Source organism: Pongo pygmaeus, chromosome 19 (genome assembly GCF_028885625.2).
Source record: "Pongo pygmaeus isolate AG05252 chromosome 19, NHGRI_mPonPyg2-v2.0_pri, whole genome shotgun sequence".
NCBI lineage: Eukaryota > Metazoa > Chordata > Mammalia > Primates > Hominidae > Pongo > Pongo pygmaeus.
Window position 1 is genome coordinate 59,555,993 of NC_072392.2, and position 18,985 is coordinate 59,574,977.

General features: G+C 40.7%; 1 protein-coding gene across 2 annotated transcripts in view; it reads left to right on the forward strand.

Annotated features, from left to right (window-relative positions):
• The window catches only part of SKA2 (spindle and kinetochore associated complex subunit 2), a 64,103-nt gene extending 46,215 nt beyond the window's left edge, over positions 1-17,888 (forward strand). Inside the window, exons 4-5 of one of the 2 annotated variants that reach the window (XM_054457930.2) lie at positions 8,558-8,734; positions 15,705-17,888. In XM_054457930.2, the coding sequence (XP_054313905.1) occupies positions 8,558-8,734; positions 15,705-15,773 (246 nt within the window). In that variant the 3' untranslated portion in view covers positions 15,774-17,888. Of the gene's footprint in view, positions 1-8,557; positions 8,755-15,704 lie in introns of both variants that reach the window. The other variant, XM_063655656.1, reaches the window with a different exon arrangement.
• Positions 17,889-18,985: the final 1,097 nt, after the last annotated feature.

Below are 18,985 nucleotides of genomic sequence, written 5' to 3' on the forward strand. Positions count from 1 at the left end.
CCCATGAGTAGTTACTCTCTACCACCCTTCCGTGCTATCCCACAAGCTCCCAAAGACGAATCTACTTTCTGTCTCCACAGATTTGTTGTCTGAACATTTCAAATAAATAGAATCATATAATATATGACCTTTCATGTCTAACTTCTTTCACTTAGGATGTTTCTTTTTTTTTTTTTTGAGACTGAGTCTCACTCTGTCACCCAGGCTGGAGTGCAGTGACACTATCTCTGCTCACTGCAACCTCCGCCTTCTGAGTTCAAGCAACTCTCTTGCCTCAACTTCCTGAGTAGCTGGGACTACTGGTGTGTGCCACCACGTCTGGTTAATTTTTGTATTTTTTAGTAGAGACAGGGTTTTGCCATGTTGGCCAGGCTGGTCTTGAACTCCTGACGTCAGGTGATCCACCCTCCTCGGCCTCCCAAAGTGCTGGGATTGTAGGCATGAGCCACTGCACCTGGCCCACTTAGGATGTTTCTAAGTTTCATCCATGTTGTAGCGTCAATCAGTACTTCATTTGTTTTTACTGTTGAGTAATACTCCACTGTATGGCTATACTCCATCTTCCTTTCTCTTTCTTTTTTTTTTTTTTTGAGATGGTGTCTTGCTCTGTCCCCTAGGCTGGAGTGCAGTGGTGCAATCTCAGCTCACTGCAACCTCCGTCTCCTGGGTTCAAGCGATTCTCCTGCCTCAGCCTCCTGAGTAGCTAGTACAGGTGCGTGCCACCACACCAGCTGATTTTTGTATTTTCAGTAGAGACAGAGTTTCACCATGTTAGCCAGGCTGGTCTCAAACTCCTGACCTCATGATCACCCACCTCGGCCTCCCAAAGTGCTGGGATTACAGGTATGAGCCACCAAGCCCGGCCCATACTCCATTTTCTTATCCAGTCATCAGTTGATGGTGGTCATTTGTGTTGTTTCCACCTTTTGGCTGCTATGAACATACATTTACAAGTTCTTGTGTGGACATGTGTTTTCATTTCTCTTGGGTATATACCTTTGAGTAGAATTGCTGGCCATATGATAACTCATGCTTAATATTTTGAGGAACTACCAAACTGTTTTCCAAGGCATCTAAAGCATTTTACATTCTCAGTTTAAAAAAAAAAAATTGTGGGCTGGGTTTGGTGGCTCATGTCTGTAATCCCGGCACTTTGGGAAACTGAGGCAGGCTGATCATCTGATGTCAGGAGTTTAAGACCAGCCTGGCTAACATGATGAAACCCGTCTCTACTAAATATACAAAAATTAGCTGGGCGTGGTGGCATGAGCCTGTAACCCCAGCTACTCGGGAGGCTGAGACAGGAGAATTGCTTGAACCCAGGAAGTGAAGGTTGCAGTGAGTCCAGATCGCGCCATTTAACTCAGCCTGGGCGACAGAGCAAGACTCTGTCTCATAAGAAAAGAAAAGAAATTGTAGTAAAATATAAATAACAACATTTACCATTTTAATCGTTTTTTTTTTTTGTTTTTTTTTGTTTTTTTTTGAGACAGGGTCTGGCTAATATGGTCCAGGCTGAACTCCAATTCCTAGGTTTATCCTCTGGCCTCAATATCCTTAGCAGCTGGGATTACAGGCACATGTCCTTATACCTGATAGCCATCTTCATCTTTTTTAAGTGAACAGTTCACTGGCATTAACTACATTCACATTATTGTACAATATCACCATCATCAATCTCCAGAAGGTTTTCATCTCCCCACATTGTAACTGTATATCCATTAAACAATAACTCCATGTTCCTTTCTTCCACTCCTAGCAGCCACCATTCTACTTTCTGTCTCTATCAATTTGACTACTCTAGGGACTCATATAAGTAGAATCATATAATATTTGTCTTTTTGTGACTCATTTATGTCACTTACGATGTTCTCAAGATTCATACATAGTGTAGCAGTTTCAGTTTCCTTTCTTTTTAAGGTGGAATAATATTCCATGGAGTGTATGTACTACATTTTGTTTATTGATTCATCAATAAATGATGAATCAATTGATTCATTCAAACCAAATGTCATCTGTCAATGGACATTTGGTTTGCTTTCACCTTTTGGCTACTGTGAATAATGCTACTATGAACACTGGTATGCAAGTATCTGTTTGAGTACCTGCTTTCAACTTTCGGGTTTATACCCAGAAGTGCAATTGCTGGATCACATGGTAATTCTGTGTTTCAATTTTTGAGGAAATACGACTTTTTAACTCCTGTAATATTCAATAACTTCAAGAAAATCTCTGCTTTCTCCCTTTTTTTGTGTTATAGTTGGGAATAAAGCCATGATTTTAATCTTTGTAGATTTGTCCAACATCAGTCTTAATGATTTATATACATGTAAAGGAATGGGAAAGAAAGTAAACAACGAGTTGCAGTAGCCTCTAATACCTCTATCTGGCGGCAGGGTGGTTGTAGTAGTAGTAAATATTTATTGAACATTACTATGTGCCAGCCACTGTGGTGTGTATGTGTGTGTTTGTACACTCACACCCACATCCATAGATATAATTTGGTTTAGCTGCATTATCCTCATTCTAGTACCCCTTGTGATTTGGAGGCAGTCAGTAATTCTGCATAAAAGTCAACATTTTTGGCTAGGATTTGTTTATTTACAGACAGATACAAGAAACTATAAGTTTCTATTACTATATTCTTCAACTTTATTTGTTCCAGAAACATAATTTTATTTTATGAACATTTTCCCTATAGATTCTTTTAAGCTTAGTAACATAAGTCATTTCCTTTTGTTTCTTTCAAAAGACTTAATTGAACTGAGCTTTTTGTTCATATATTGGCTTTTCTTTTCTCCCATCACCAGCACTATCATTAGCAGAGTATTTTTATGTATTTTTGTAACCATTTTTTTTTTTTTTTTTTTGAGACGGAGTCTCGCCCTGTCGCCCAGGCTGGAATGCAATGGCATGATCTCGGCTCACTGGGTTCAAGCGATTCTCTGGCCTCACCCTCCCGAGTAGCTGGGATTACAGGTACCCACCACTATCCCGGCTAATTTTTGTATTTTTATTAGAGACGGGGTTTCACCATGTTGGTCAGGCTGGTCTCGAACTCCTGACCTCAGGTGATCCGCCAGTCTTGGCCTCCCAAAGTGCTGAGATTACAGGTGTGAGCCACCTCACTCAGCCATTCGTGTAACCTTTTATCATCCACTTATGATATGTAAAACCCTAAAATGAATTGAAGTATTATAGGCACAAAATTAACTAAAGTGCAGCACAGTTTACAAACACTAATAAAAGAATCATAGAGGCTCCTGGCCGGGTGCAGTGGCTCATACCTGTAATCCCAGCACTTTGGGAGGCCAAGGTGGGTAGATCACCTGAGGTCAGGAGTTCAAGACCAGCCTGACCAACATGGAGAAACCCCATCTCTACTAAAAAAACAAAAAAAAAGACAAAAAAACAAAATTAGCCAGTTGTGGTGGTGCATGCCTGTAATCCCAGCTACTTGAGAGGCTGAGGCAGGAGAATTGCTTGAACCTGGGAGGCGAAGGTTGTGGTGAGCTGAGATCCCGCCATTGCACTCCAGGCTGGGCAACAAGAGCGAAACTCCATCTCAAAAAAAAAAAAAAAAATGTAGTGGTTCCCAAGAGCCAGTTACTCAAATAAAACAGGCTATGCGCCCAGCAGTTTTTTCCTTCGTGGTATGGTGCTAAGTCCTAAACACAGTCCTAACCTGTCATAAACAGGCCATAAATGCAAATCATGTTGTCCTAAATTACTCACTGCCATGTCAGTCTTATTGATCGAGCTAATGTCATAAAAACATGTATAATGGGTAGCTGCCCAACTACCCTGTCCTCTCTTTTAGCTCTATGGCCATTTATTTCTTATGCTCGTTATACCAACTTTCCTTTCCTAGTTTTGTGAGATCCTCAAGGATTAGTTCTTGTCACTTTTATTTTTTCCTGTATGAATCTGTATTTGGGGAACTCATCATTCTCCTGAGTTATATTAATACGTACAGATCTCTGGGTATTTCACTACTGAGCTACATTCCAGTTACCTAAAGATCATTTATAATTAAGTTACATAATTTATGATCACCTCTTGAGGAAGATGACTTCTTCCCTCCTACCAATTTCCCTCCCAATGTTAAATTTTTTTTTTTTTTTTTTTTTTCCCAGACAGAGTCTCACTCTGTTGCCCGGACTGGAGTGCAGTGGCATGATCATGGCTCACTGTAGCTTCGACCTCCTGGGCTCAGGTGATCCTCCCACCTCAGTCTCCTGCATAGGTAGGAATACAGGCGTGTGCCACCACACCTGGTTCTAATTTTTTGTATTTTAGTAGGGATGGGGTTTTGCCATGTTTACTAGGCTGGTCTCACCTGGGCTCAAGCGATCCTCCTGTTGGGATCCCAAAGTGTTGGGATTATAGATGTGAGTCACCATCCCGGCCTAAACTTTTATTTTTGTCAAATTCTTGAATATATTTGAAGAGTTACAGAAATATAAAGCTTATAATTACAAAGAATAATGCTTCACACTCCCACCCTCAAGAAGGATACCACTCATCTCAGTGTCTTATGGTATTTCCTTTATATTTCTGAATGGTTTGCTTGTACTGCATTTTTATTTTTCCTGATCTGAAACATCTACTAATTTCCTGGATACGAACTGTTATACTTCACATCCTGGCTCTGCCTCTTATTAGCATTGTGATTTTAGCCAAGTCAGTTAACCTTTCTGTACTTTAATTTCCTCATCTGTAAAATGGGAATATTACTACCTACCTCAGAGGTTGAGAGAGAATAAAATTAGTTAACATATATAACTGTTTAGTCCAGAGTAAGTGCTATACGTTAGCTGTTATCATTAATAATAATTTCCTACTATAGGCCTGGTGTAGTAGCTCACGCTTGTAGTCCCAGCTACTTGGGATGCTGAGGTGGGAGGATCACTTGAGCCCAGTAGTTCAAGTGAGCTATGATTGCACCACTGCACTCCAGCCTAGGTGACAGAGTAAGATTTTAACTTTTTTTTTTCCGAGACAGAGTCTTGCTCTGTTGCCCAGGCTGGAATGTAGTGACATGATCTTAGCTCACTGCAACCTCTGCCTCCCAGGTTCAAGCGATTCTCCTGCCTCAGCCTCCTGAGTAGCTGGGATTACAGGCACATGCCACCCTGCCCAGCTAATTTTTGTATTTTTAGTAGATTCAGGGTTTCACCGTGTTGGCCAGGCTGGTCTCAAACTCCTGACCTCATGATCCACCTGCTTCAGCTTCCCAAAGTGCTGGGATTACAGGCATTAGCCATCGCGCCCAGCCAATTCTAACTCTTAAAAAAAAAAAAAAAAAAAAAGAATTTCGTACTATGGAAGATAAAGTTTAAATACTTTACTACCCATATTTATTCCTGTCTTCACAATTTCTGTAACTATTTCTTTTATATAAGCCCTATTGAATACTGTGTCTGCTTTCCTTTCTTCACAACTTATTTTTCTAGAGCTAATAATTGTTTTCTTTTTTTCCTTCCATTTGCTTAGTTTGTCTTTTCTTTTCTTTTTTTTTTTTTTTTTGAGACAAGGTTTTGCTCTGTCGCCCAGGCTGCAGTGCAGGGGTTTGAGACCAGCCTGGGCAACATAGGGAAGCCCATCTCTACAAAAAACAATTTAAAGGTTGGGTGCAGTGGTTCATGCCTGTAATCCCAGCACTTTGGGAGGCCGAGGTAGGCAGATCACCTGAGGTCAGGAGTTCTAGACCAGCCTGGCCAACATGGCGAAACCTCATCTCTACTAAAAATACAAAAATTAGCTGGGTGTGGTGGCACACACCTGTAGTCCCAGCTACTCTGTGACCATGGCTTACGGCAGTATCTACCTCCCAGGCCCAAGTGATCCTCCCTGCTTAGCCGCCCGAGTAGCTAGCACCATAGGCATGTGCCAGCACACCTGGCTAATTTAAAAAATAATAATAATAATAGTTATTATTATTATTTTTTGAGATGGAGTCTTGCTCTGTCGCCCAGGCTGGAGTGCAGTGGTACGATCTTGGTTCACTGCAACCTCTGCCTCCCAGGCTCAAGTGATCCTCCCACCTCAGCCTCCTGAGTAGCTGGGACTACAGGCGTGTGCTACCACGCCCGGCTAATTTTTGTATTATTAGTAGAGATGAGGTTTCGCCATGTTGGCCATGCTGTTCTGGAACTCCTGACCTCAAGTGATCTGCCCCCCTTGGTCTCCCAAAGTGCTGGGACTTGCAGGCGTGAGTCACTGCACCCGGCCTTTGAATTATTTTTTTGTAGAGATGAGGTTTCACGCTGTGTTGCCCAGGCTGGTATTGAACTCCTGACCTCAAGCGATCCTCCTGCCTTGGCCTCCCAAAGTGCTAGAATTACAAGCATGAGCTACCATGCCCCAGCCTGCTTAGTTTTTCTGTATACTTATCACTAATTGAGCCTCAGACATTTCTAACGACTGTAAAACTCTTCTCAATATTGTCAGACACACTACATGTTCTTTAAGTTTCATTTTGTCCCATGGAAACATCCTATCCTTTCTGGTTTTTTTTTTTTTTTTGAGATGGAGTCTTACTCTGTCACCCAGGCTGGAGCGCGATCTCAGCTCACTGCAAGCTCCGCCTCCCGGGTTCATGCCATTCTCCTGCCTCAGCCTCCCAAGCAGCTGGGACTACAGGCGCCTGCCACCGCGCCCAGCTAATTTTTTGTATTTTTAGTAGAGACAGTGTTTCACTATGTTAGCGAGGATGGTCTCGATCTCCTGACCTCATGATCCGCTCGCCTCAGCCTCCCAAAGTGCTGGGATTACAGGCGTGAGCCACCGCGCCTGACCCCTTTCTGGTGTCTCTATCCTGCTCCCATCTGAACTCCTGCTCTATAGGCTTCTTGAATTGCTGTCTTTCTGGGATTTTTTTTTTTTTTTTTTTCCAGATGGAGTCGCACTCTGGTTAGGCTGGAGTGCAGTGGCGTGATCTTGGATCACTACAACCTCTGCCTCCCGGGTTCAAGCAATTCTCCCACCTCAGCCTCCCGAGTAGCTGGGACTACAGGCGCATGCCGACACACCCGGCTAATTTTTTTTTTTTGTATTTCAGTAGAGACGGTGTTTCACCATGTTGGCCAGGCTGGTCTCGAACTCCTGAGCTCAGGCAATCCACCCGCCTCGGCCTCCCAAGGCGCTGGGATTACAGGCGTGAGCCACCCCGCCCGGCCTAACCCTTTGTTTGATGAGTGGTTTGGTTGAATATAGGATTCTAGATTGGAGATTTTCTCTTAATTTTAACATCATTACTTCGTGGTTTTCTAGCTTCTATTGTTGCTGTTGAAAAATGGATGCCATTCTCATTCCTGATCCTTTGTCTGTGCTTTCCTCCTCAGCCTACCCCAGTCCCTTACCTATCACCTGGAAGTTTCAGAATATTTTTTCTAACCTGCAAAAATTTACAGTTATGGTATAGATCTTTTTATTAATTGTGCTGTCACTTGGTGGGGCCTGAAAATATATGAATCTTACCTAATCATAAAAAAAGAAATCTGGCAGGGTACAGTGGCTCACACCTGTAATTCTAGCACTTTGGGAGGCTGATGCAGGAGGATTGCTTGAGGCCAGGAGTTTAAGATCAGCCTGGGCAACACAGTGAGATTCCTGTATCTATTTTAAAAAAAAAATTAAAAGAATTACCAAGTGGCAGAAGGGGCCCAATTGAAATGTTTTTTATGGAATAGTGGTAATTTATATTACAAAATAAATCTGGAAAACCAGCATAGTTTATAAATACAGTTGGGTTGGCATGAATTTTATATTTTATATGTATATAAGTAAATTGATATTTATACATACTTCATCCCCATGATAGTATGTTTACGAATTTTGGCCGGGCACAGTGGCTCACGCCTGTAATCCCAGCACTTTGGGAGGTTGAGGCGGCTGGATCACGAGGTCAGGAGATTGAGACCATCCTTGCTAACACGGTGAAACCCCGTCTCTACTAAAAATACAAAAAATTAGCTGGGCGTGGTGGCGGGCGCCTGTAGTCCCAGCTACTCCGGAGGCTGAGGCAGGAGAATGGCACGAACCCGGGAGGTGGAGCTTGCAGTGAGCCGAGATTGCGCCAGTGCAGTCCAGCCTGGGCAACAGAGTGAGACTCCATCTCAAAAAAGAAAAAAAAAGATTTTTATAAGTAGTTTCAAGTTGCCTTATTCTTTAAGAACAAATACTAATAGTGCCTTTTATCTTCTTCTGAATAGCATTTAGAATTGTATTTTGGAAATATTGTATAATTTATTATTGTGAACTATCCATCAAATTTTATATATCTAAGGTGACCTTTATTTGCTGTTTAATATTGCTAATTTTTTTGGTGGGTTATTTCTGTACCTAGGCTATAAATTCCTTGAGAATAGGATCTAGGTCTTATACTTTTCTCTCTTCCCTACCTCCCATCTGATGTCATGTGGCTGCATAATTAAATATTCAACAGTGTTCAATTAAATGAATGGTAGAATGTGTTGTATGTATACAGTATTTTAATTCTTAAAAAGCTTAATCTTTCATAATTTAATACATGTTAACTTTTTTCCTGATGTAGAAAAATCCAGTTACACTCTTAAAGGAATTGTCAGCGATAAAGTCTCGATATCAAACTTTGTATGCCCGCTTTAAACCAGTGGCTGTTGAGCAGAAAGAGACTAAGAGCCGCATTTGTGCTACTGTGAATAAGACTATGAATGTGATACAAAAACTACAGAAGCAAACAGACCTGGAGGTAATGCTTTCAGTTGACAGGTTAGATTTGTTTAGCTTTAGCTCTGAGTGTAGCTTTGAAAATTAAACCTGATGTAACTTAAATTTTGAAACTCAGCAGTCAGTTTGAACTATTGAAAGATTTTCCTGATACCCTGAAGTATAATAGCTCTTATTTCTGTTTATTTAAAAATAAGCATTTGGACTTGACATGGTTAATAAAGAAGTGTGCTGTCTTGAATTATGTAAGCATGGCAGAAAACTTGGTAATACTTATTAAATCTAGCAGCTTAGCTGGTTCCTGTAAGTACTAGTGAGACTGAGATGTCTAGAAAATGGTTGCTTAGAGTGCTGTATCAAGGAGCTGTGTCTGGGCATGGCAGAAAATAGCACTGTCTGCCACGAGCATGGGAAGGAAGAAGGGCTGCATATGTGATATTTATTTGCCAACTCTACACTAAATTTTGGCTTAAGATACTTTGTATTATGGGCTTGTAGCTAGAGTAAATCAGAAAGATTAATTGCCCAGGTCAGTTTGATCAAGAATACTTTATATTGCAAATGGAGGGGAAAAAATAGAATAATATCTGCTTAGAACGATAAAATGATACCTTAGGTGTATCTGTTATATCACAAGGAGATGAATGGTGGAGGAAGGAAGGGCAATTGAACAGGGAATAGAGGTAATAGGGAGATAGAATTTAAAACAGTAAGGGTTGTGTCACATGCTAGTAAATTAAATGCAAAAAGAAGTATGTATATGATAAGCTTTTATAAATCATCTCAAATCACACATTCTTCATTATATGTGCCTGAGAATAGAGCACATAACCTTGTTCTTGGGAAACAAATAGCTGATTAAGTATAGTTCCAGATGTACATGACAACATATCTGTATAGAACCATAAATTTATTGAAGCACAGAATAAACTTGGGTGAGAGGGCAAAGAGAAAAATGGTATTTTGAATATTTACAAATTTCCCCCACTGGATATAATAAATCGATGGTATATTTTTGAGACTACAAATTAGTACATAAAAGTAGTTATATAGTAATAGAGGATTTCTTTTTTTTCTTTTTTGAGATGGAGTTTCACTCTTGCTGCCCAGGCTGGAGTGCAATGGCACGGTCTCGGCTCACTGCAACCTCTACCTTCCAGGTTCAAGTGATTCTCCTGCCTCAGCCTCCGGAATAGCTGGGATTACAGGCGCCTGCCACAATGCCCAGCTAATTTTTTGTGGTTTTAGTAGACAGAGGGTTTCACCATGTTGGCCGGGGTGGTCTCGAACTCCTGACCTCAAATGATGCACCTGCCTTGGCCTCCCAAAGTGCTGGGATTACAGGCGTGAGCCACCATGTCCAGCCAGTGATAGAGGATTTCAGTCATCTGAGTATCTGTAAAGGTCTTCAGTTGAAGAAATACCTGAAATGAACAATACTTATGTCAAAGGCTGAAAACTAAGGGAGCTTTTACTTTGGATCAAGTTATGGCAAACAAGAAGAAATGATTTAAAAGTTATAAAACTTGAAAGAGGTGGTCATATTTTAGAATCAATGATGACCAAATTGGGAAATGTTGGATATAGTGAGTCTTTTACCTATTGCTTTAAAAATGAGGTAGTATGCTGGGCACAGTGGATCATGCCTATAATCTCGGCACTTTGGGAGGCCAGGGCAGGAGGATCAGTTGAGGCCAGGAGTTTGAGATTAGCCTGGACAACATAGTGAGAACCTCTCTCTACCAAAAAAAAAAAAAAAAAAAAAAAAAGAAAAAAATAGTTTAAATTTACTGGGCATGGGAGTGCATGCTGGTAGTTCCAACTATTTGAGGCAGAAGGATCCTTTGACCCCAGGAGTTTGAGGCTGCAGTGAGCTATGATTGCACCACTGAATTCCGGCCTGGGTGACAGGGTGAGACTGTCCCAAAAAAATTTTAAAATAAACTAAAATAAAAATGAGATAGTAGTAGAAAGTTCAGAGGGAATACAGATATGAAACTTAATCTTCTGAGAGATGTTTAAAAGAGAGGCTTAATTAACAAACCATAATATTGATAAATTTTTATCATCCAAATGTGAATGGGAATGACATCTGTAGAGCTGATAACCAAAAACAGTTATATGAGCCCAGAGTTTAAAGGACTTGCAAGGTACAATTTGTAAATAAATTTCAAATATTAAAAGGTCACAGGGACAAACCTGTGAAATTAGTTAGGAAAGCCAAAGAGGCTGGGTGCGGTGGCTCACGCCTGTAATCCCAGCACTTTGGGAGGCCGAGGAGGGAGGATCACGAGGCCAGGAGATCGAGACCATCCTGGCTGACATGGTAAAACCCCATCTCTACTAAAATAACAAAACATTAGCTGGGCATGGTGTTGCACGCCTGTAGTCCCAGCTACTCGGGAGGCTGAGGCAGGGGAATCGCTTGAACCTGGGAGGCGGAAGTTGCAGTGAGCCGAAATCTTGCCACTGCACTCCAGCCTGGCAACAGAGCGAGACTCTGTCTCAAAAAAAAAAAAAAAAAGCCAAAGGCAGATTGAGCTAAGGCCTCTGAAATTTTCTAAAATAACCAAAAGGTTATTTTAAAGGGGCTTTAAAATTATTTGGGGAACAAGAAGGACAAGAAAAGGATAAAGTCTCCTTGGAACCAATAGTGCTTTGTTTATAGATAACAGAATGTGTATCTGTTCAGGTATTATCTTGCTATAATCTTTATCAAAGAGTGGTTTTTCATTTGGAAGGGTAGAAAATGTATTTGAATTTATAATATTCAAAAAGAACACCTGAATTGATAATACTAAATAATAAATACAGAACAGAAAAGGAGGTAGGAGAAAGGGAATACATACTAATTTCGTAATCTTTCTTAGGGGATATTAAGACATTGACAAAAGAAGAAAAAAAGACAAAAGACACTGAGGTTTATTTATTTATTTATTTAATTTTTTTGTTTGTTTGTTTGTTTTTTGAGATAGAGTCTCCCTCTGTCGCCCAGGCTGGAGTGCAGTGGCACGATCTTGGCTCACAGCAACTTCCACCTCCCGGATTCAAGCAATTCTCCTGCCTCAGCCTCCCAAGTAGCTGGGACTACAGGCATGCGCCACCACGCCCAGCTAATTTTTTTGTATTTTTAGTAGAGATGGGGTTTCACCAAGTTGGCCAGGCTGGTCTCGAATCCCTGACTGCAAGTGATCCACCTGTCTTGGCCTCTCAAAGTGCTGGGATTACAGGTGTGAGCCTCCGTGCCCTCATATTTAAACTGAAGTTTAAATATGCTCAATTATAAAGGTGATCTCATCAAAAGAAAAAAGGGACTAAACTTACACCCAAACAAAAAATAGCAAAACAAACACCCAAAACATATATAACAATAAATAGAAAATTAAAAAGGCATTAAAAGTAGAATATGTGGTATTCTATGATCTTCCAAAATATGTGTGATAAAGAAGAAAAATTTCTACAAACTTTAGACTGGTTAACTTGACTTTAATTCCTGGAAAAATTCTTTGAGAATTTATTAAACAGATGGTCTGAAAGCTTTTGTAGTGATCACAAGGAGCAATGTGGATTCATTAGTCTTGCAGCTGGGTATGGCAGTGTGCACCTGTAGTCGCAGCTACTTGGGAGGCTGAGGTGGGACGATTGCTTGAGCCCAGGAGTTAAGAGGTTGCAGTGAGCTATGACCGCAGCACTGCGCTCCGGCCTGGGCGATGGAACGAGATTCTGTCTCTAAAACAAAAACAAAATGAAAATACCAAGTCTTGTCAGAATAACATTTCCTTTTTTTGAGGTAGAAGAAGGAAATCCTGTTACTGGGTTGTAGTAAGATGTATGATTGTTTTTCATTTTATCCTTATGAACATGTTGGGCAAATGTTGGTTTGATCAGTGGAACCAGCTGCATATCAGAATCATATAGGTTCTGTGGCTGTTCTAGATTTGGGCTGTCCTATTTACATAACGTAATGTGGCTATATAAATTTAAATTTAGACTGGGCACAGTGGCTCATGCCTGTAATCCCAGCACGTTGGGAGGCTGAGGCAGGTAGATCACCTGAGGTCAGTAGTTCCAGACCAGCCGGGCCAACACGGTGAAACCCCCGTCTCTACTAAAGAAATACAAAAAATTAGCCAGGCGTGGTGGCGGGCACCTGTAATCCCAGCTACTCGGGAGGCTGAGGCAGGAGAATCTCCTGAACCTGGGAGGCGGAGGTTGCAGTGAGCTGAGATTGCGCTCTAGCCTGGGCAACAAGAGTGTAACTCTGCTTCAAAATAAAAAAAAAAAGTAAGAAAGAACGAAAAAAAAAAGAAAAGAAATTTACATTTAAGGTAGTTAAATGAAAGATGAACATTAAGTTCTTCCTACTGATTGGACAGTGCTGATAACGAATATTTCCAGCATCATGGAAAGTTTTATTGGACAGTGCTGCCCTAGAGATTCTGATTCTGTAGGTCTGGGGTGTTCCAGATTTGGCAGTCTCTCTAGAGATGACCTATATAGTTGGCAGAATTGTAACTACTTGATTCTTCAGGTTGTACCTCCTATTAATTCCCCACTAACCCTTTGTTTCAGCCAGCCTGTTTGTTGGTGCTCTGTGAAAGTCCCTTACAACTTCCCTTCAGCCTCCCTTCTTCTTTTGCTGCTACCTGCTTTTGGTGGATGCTATTGGCTGTTTTTCTTTCTCAGTATCTGTTATCCTTTCCTGCCTACCAGAGTATAGACATGCAGTGCATAATGACGTTTTGGTCAACAATGGACCGAATATATATGACAGTGGTCCCAGAAGATTATAATAGCGTATTTTTACTATACTCTTATGTTCAGATGTTTAGATATAAAAATACCATGTGTTACCACTGCCTACAGTATTCAGTACAGTAACATGCTGTACAGATTTGTAGCCCAGGAGCAGTAGGCTATACCATATAGCCTGAGTGTATATATACAATCTCTGTTCGTGTAAGTACAACTCTGTGATGTTCACACGATGAAACTGCCTAACGATGCATTTCTCAGAACGTATTCCTGTCATTAAGTGACACATGACTATACTGACTTTCTTGAGATGTGTGTTGTCCCTCATAGCGATGTGCCTGAGATGAATCTGGCCCCATCCTCAGCTCCAGGGGTGCATCTGATTGGCATAAGGAATGGACTTTATTTTTTAACTAACAGTGGTTGAGGAATGGGTTTGTAACCCAGATGACATGTGAGTAAGGATAGTCTGGAAGTAGGTAACTAGGAAGACTTTACTCGCTGCTGAGAGAACCCTGAGAAGAGAAAGCTTCTTTTCTTCTTCTGGGCATTGTGTAGAGTTGTGATACCTAGCACCGTTAAAGCCATTTGCTGTCAGCTTGAGGGTAAAGGCACCATCCAGGATATTAGAGCTGCGAGATGGAAGAAATTGAGTCCTTACATTGTTCAGTTGCTAAATAAGTCAGCTCAGAAGTCTTTCCTTTTTCTGAAGTTATTGTGGAATGATAATACATTTTCTTTTCTTTATCTTTTTTTTTCTGAGACAGAGTTTCACTCTTGTCGCCTAGGCTGGAGTGCAATGGCGTAATCTTGGCTCACTGTAACCTCCACCTCCCGGGTTCAAGCAATTCTCCTGCCTCAACCTCCCGAGTAGCTAGGATTATAGGTGCCTGCCACCATGCCCAGCTAATTTTTTGTATTTTTAGTAGAGATGAGGTTTCACCATGTTGGTCAGGCTGGTCTCAAACTCCTGACCTCAGGTGATCCACCCACCTCAGCCTCCCAAAGTGCTGAGATTACAGGCATGAGCCACTGTGCCCGGCCTCTTTCTTTTTTTTTGTGACGGAGTCTTGCTCTGTCACCCAGGCTGGATGGAGTTCAGTTGTGCTATCTTGGGTCACTGCAGCCTCCGCCTCCCAGGTTCAAGGGATTCTCCCAACTCAGCCTCGTGAGTAGCTGGGATTACAGGTGCATACCACCACGCCCGACTAATTTTTGTGTTTTTTAGTAGAGATGGGGTTTCACCATGTTGGTCAGGCTGCTCTCAAACTCCTGACCTCAAGTGATCCACCCACCTCAGCCTCCCAAAGTGCTGGGATTGCAGGCATGAGCCACCGTGTCCGGCCTCTTTTTTCTTTTTTTAAGATGAGGTCTTGCTCTGCTGCCTAGGCTAGAGTGCAGTAGCACCATCAGGGCTGACTGCAGTCTCGACCTCCCAGGCTCAAGTGCTCCTCCCACCACAGCCTCCCGAGCAGCTGGGACCACAGGTGTCCGCCACCATGCCCAGCTAAAAATTAGTGTACTAATTAGTTAAAAATTAGCTACTCGGGAGGCTGAGGTGGGAGGATTGCTTGAGCCCGGGAGGTTGAGGCTGCAGGGAGCCACGACTGCGCCACTGCACTCCAGCCTGGGCGACAGAGTGACCCCGTTTCAAAAATAGAAAAAAAAAAATTGGAAATAAATTAGATGGTTCCATCTGTACTGAACATCTGTAGACTTTTCCTTATCATTTATTCCTTCCACAACAGTGTAATAATTATGTATATAGCATTTACATTGTATTAGGTATATAAGTAATCTAGAGATGATTTAAAGTATACAGGAGGATGTGTATAGTTTCTTTGCAAATACTACACAATTTTATATAAGGGACTTGAGCATCTGTGGATTTTGTTATCCTGGAACCAATCTCCCACAGATACTGAGGGTTGACTATACTTTTAGAAAATGGCATCTAAACATGACTTCTTTGGTTCTGCTATAATCCTTAAATTGTTTGATTTCTTGGTCTTGTTTCTTCAACTTAATTGCAAGTTCTTTACAAGCTCAAACATCATAGGACCTTGTATATAAATAGCCAAGTATCTGTTTTTTCCCTTGCCTTTCTAAATCTGTGATTACATACATAGTATAAACTTAGGGAAACATTTATTGGTGTGACAATGCAGAAGTTAACTAAACTGATTTAACAGTCTTTGAAGGTTTTTGAAATAAAGATTTTATCATTTATTTTCTAGCTGTCACCACTGACTAAAGAAGAGAAAACTGCGGCAGAGCAATTCAAATCTCACATGCCAGATTTATGAAGAAATGGACTTGGAAAGGAAATTCTAACAGAGAAGAGCTTAATTCCAGAGAAATTTAGGAAGATGTCTTGTTAACCCTTGATGTCTAGAGACTGGGGGCTGGTGAAGGAGGTTTGGCTTCAATGACTGGATAATGATGTCTTTCATGAGAGAGACTATAAGAAGAAGGGCAGATAATATATGAATAAAGTTCAGCCAAAAGGATCAAATGGGAATAAAACGATTTAAATATATGTACACACGCATGCACACACACACTTAGTCTTGTAATTTCAGGCCAGAAAGTCTCTTAACACTATTTTGCATCTGTTTTCTTTTTCTAAGTCATGATAATGTAGATGTTCTGGTCTATTATAAAAGAATGTTTATGTACATTTCAGTCATTCGGTATGTGGCTTTGTAAATTAAAGTATAGGCAAAACATCTGTATTATACATTGTATGTGATTTCATTTTGTAAATGTTGATTGCACATGTGGTCACATTATTGTTGAGACTGCTTTTATGTGACCTGTAGTCTCCCACAAAACCTGAAGTAATAAGCTGGCTTTTCTGTGATAGCCACTTTTGCGTATTTTTTTTCCCTATTTCCCTTGCCTGCTAATGTTGAACAGCATGAACTTGCTTTCTGATGCTGTTTTAGACTGTCCCTGTTGTATTTCAATAATATCTTTGTTTTCCTTCAGCCTTTATTACTATAATTGTTCATTCTACATGAAAGCTAGGAAACTGAAATTAGAAGAGCACTTATCTGCTACTTGCCAGTTTTGTGTGAGTGTGTTATATGTATGTGTCAATTTCCCTTTAAAATAACTATTTATTTAAAAATAACTATTGGCAATAAGGAAACTGTTCAAAGTAGAGGCAGATCTTGATACAAAGATGTTAATCACAGGGTTGTTTATAATAGCAATATACATACACATTTGGCTAGTACTAGGTGAATAGGAAAATAAATCATGTTGTATGTATACAATAAGAGGTCAAGTTGCCAATAAATTATTACTTTTAATGTTCTAGGAAATGCTGAAACTATGCTAAGTGGGGGAGAGGGAAAGCAGGTATTGCAGTTTTGTAGTAAAGATTGGGCTTTGGAGTCATATCTGAGATGTAAGTAGCAGCTTTTAAATTCTAGCTATGACCCTGTGCAGATCACTTAACTTTTGAGTGTCAGGATGTTTGGAAGGACAAGACAGTAAAGTGTTTTAATACAGGGTTCAGTATTTAGTAAGCCTTCAATAAATGAGATTACATACATGTAATAAAAACTAAGCATTGAAAGGACTAGGAAAAATGCCTCAAATGTTAGTTCTGCAGGTTATAGAATTATACTTTTATGTAATATTAAAATTTCAGTTATGAGCATGTTTGTCCATTAACAAACTTATAATAGCTGAAAAACAGGGTTGTGAGAACAGCTTCAGTTAAAATTGTCCTGTCTAGTTTGAATATTCAAGAACAGAAAGCCTCCTTTTTTTTTTTTTTTTTTTTTTGAGACGGAGTCTCACTCTTGCCCAGGCTGGAATGCAGTGGTGCGCTCTCAGCTCACTGCAACCTCCACCTCCCAGGTTCAAGCAGTTCTCTGCCCCACCCTTCCGAATAGCTGGGATTACAGGCGCCCGCCACCACACCCAGCTAATTTTTTGTATTTTTAGTAGAGATGGGGCTTCACCATCTTGACCAGGCTGGTCTTGAACTCCTGATGGTGATCCACCCACCTCGGCCTCCCAAAGTGCTGGGATTACAGGCATGAGCTACCATGCCCAGCCCCCTTTTTTTTTAATTACAGAGAAATAAGTTACACCTTAGTATCAGATATTAATTTTCTTCAGTGTTCAGGCAATTAGTATTTAGAAGGCTCTTGTCATGAGATGGCTCTGGGATGTGATGATGATTGTTGGGATTGAAAAAATGGTAGTATCATGGAGAGATCATAATAAATTCTTATTTTAATAGTATTAAAAGTAGTTTTGCTTTCAGTTAGGAAGAAAAATTAGATTGTACTATTTTTCCTCTATGATTTCCTTCAGTTATCTTCCAAATGTTGTTTTTTCCCCACAGCCCCCTTAACATTGTTCTCTATGTACTTCTCAATACATTTTCATTTGTTTCTCAAGCCTCTTTGTGGATGACTCCTAAATATAACTTCTTCCACTAGCTCTAGATCCGTATTTCCAATAAAATCCCCTACCTGAATATTCAAATTAAACATGTCCAGAATACTTACTGATTTTATTGTTAATAGCCACTATTCTGTTGTCTGGAATTAAAACCTGTATAACTAATTTGCATCCCTTTATCTTCTTAGTCAATAAAACCTACAATTCTCTCTCTAAAATCGTCATAGTATACAACCTCCACATTATCTTCACACCTCCTTAATTTAGATCTTTTGTTTCTCATCTGGATTATAATTGTTTTCTCCTATGTGACTATAGTGTTTTTATGTCTTAAGTTATAAATAATACATGTTTAAGAATTTAAAAATCACAGGCATGGCCGGGCATGGTGGCTCACGCCTGTAATCCCAGCACTTTGGGAGGTCGAGGCAGGCAATCACAAGGTCAAGAGATGGAGACCATCCTGGCCAACATGGTGAAACCCTGTCCCTACTAAAATTACAAAAATTAGCTGGGCGTGGTGGCACATGCCTGTAGTCCTAGCTACTCGGGAGGCTGAGGCAGGGGAATCGCTTGAACCCAGGAGGCGGAGGTTGCAGTGAGCTGAGATCACGCCACTGCACTCCGGCCTGGCGACAGAGTGAGACTCTGTCTCAAAACCCCCCCCCCCCCAAAAAAAAACAAAAAACGACAACAAAAAAACAGGCATATAAATTATCTAGAGGTAATCTGCAAATAATTTCTTCAGGCATTTCTACATGTATACAAATTAAAAAAATTTTTTTTCAACAAAAGTAGGTTGATACTGTGCCTTGTACTGCTGCTGTACTTAGATTTTTTTTCATTTCATTATTTTATTTGAGACAGGGTCTCGCTCTGTCACCTAGGCTAGAGTGCAGTGTTTTTATCATGGCTCACTGCAGCCTCCAGGGCTCAAGCAATCCTCCGGCCTCAGCCTCCCAAGTAGCTGGGACCACAGGTGCATGCCACCAACCCCTGCTAATTTTTGTATATTTTGTAGAGACTCGGTTTCATCATGTTGCCCAGGCTGGTCTCCAACTCCCGGGCTCAAGAGATCTGCCAGCCTCAGCTT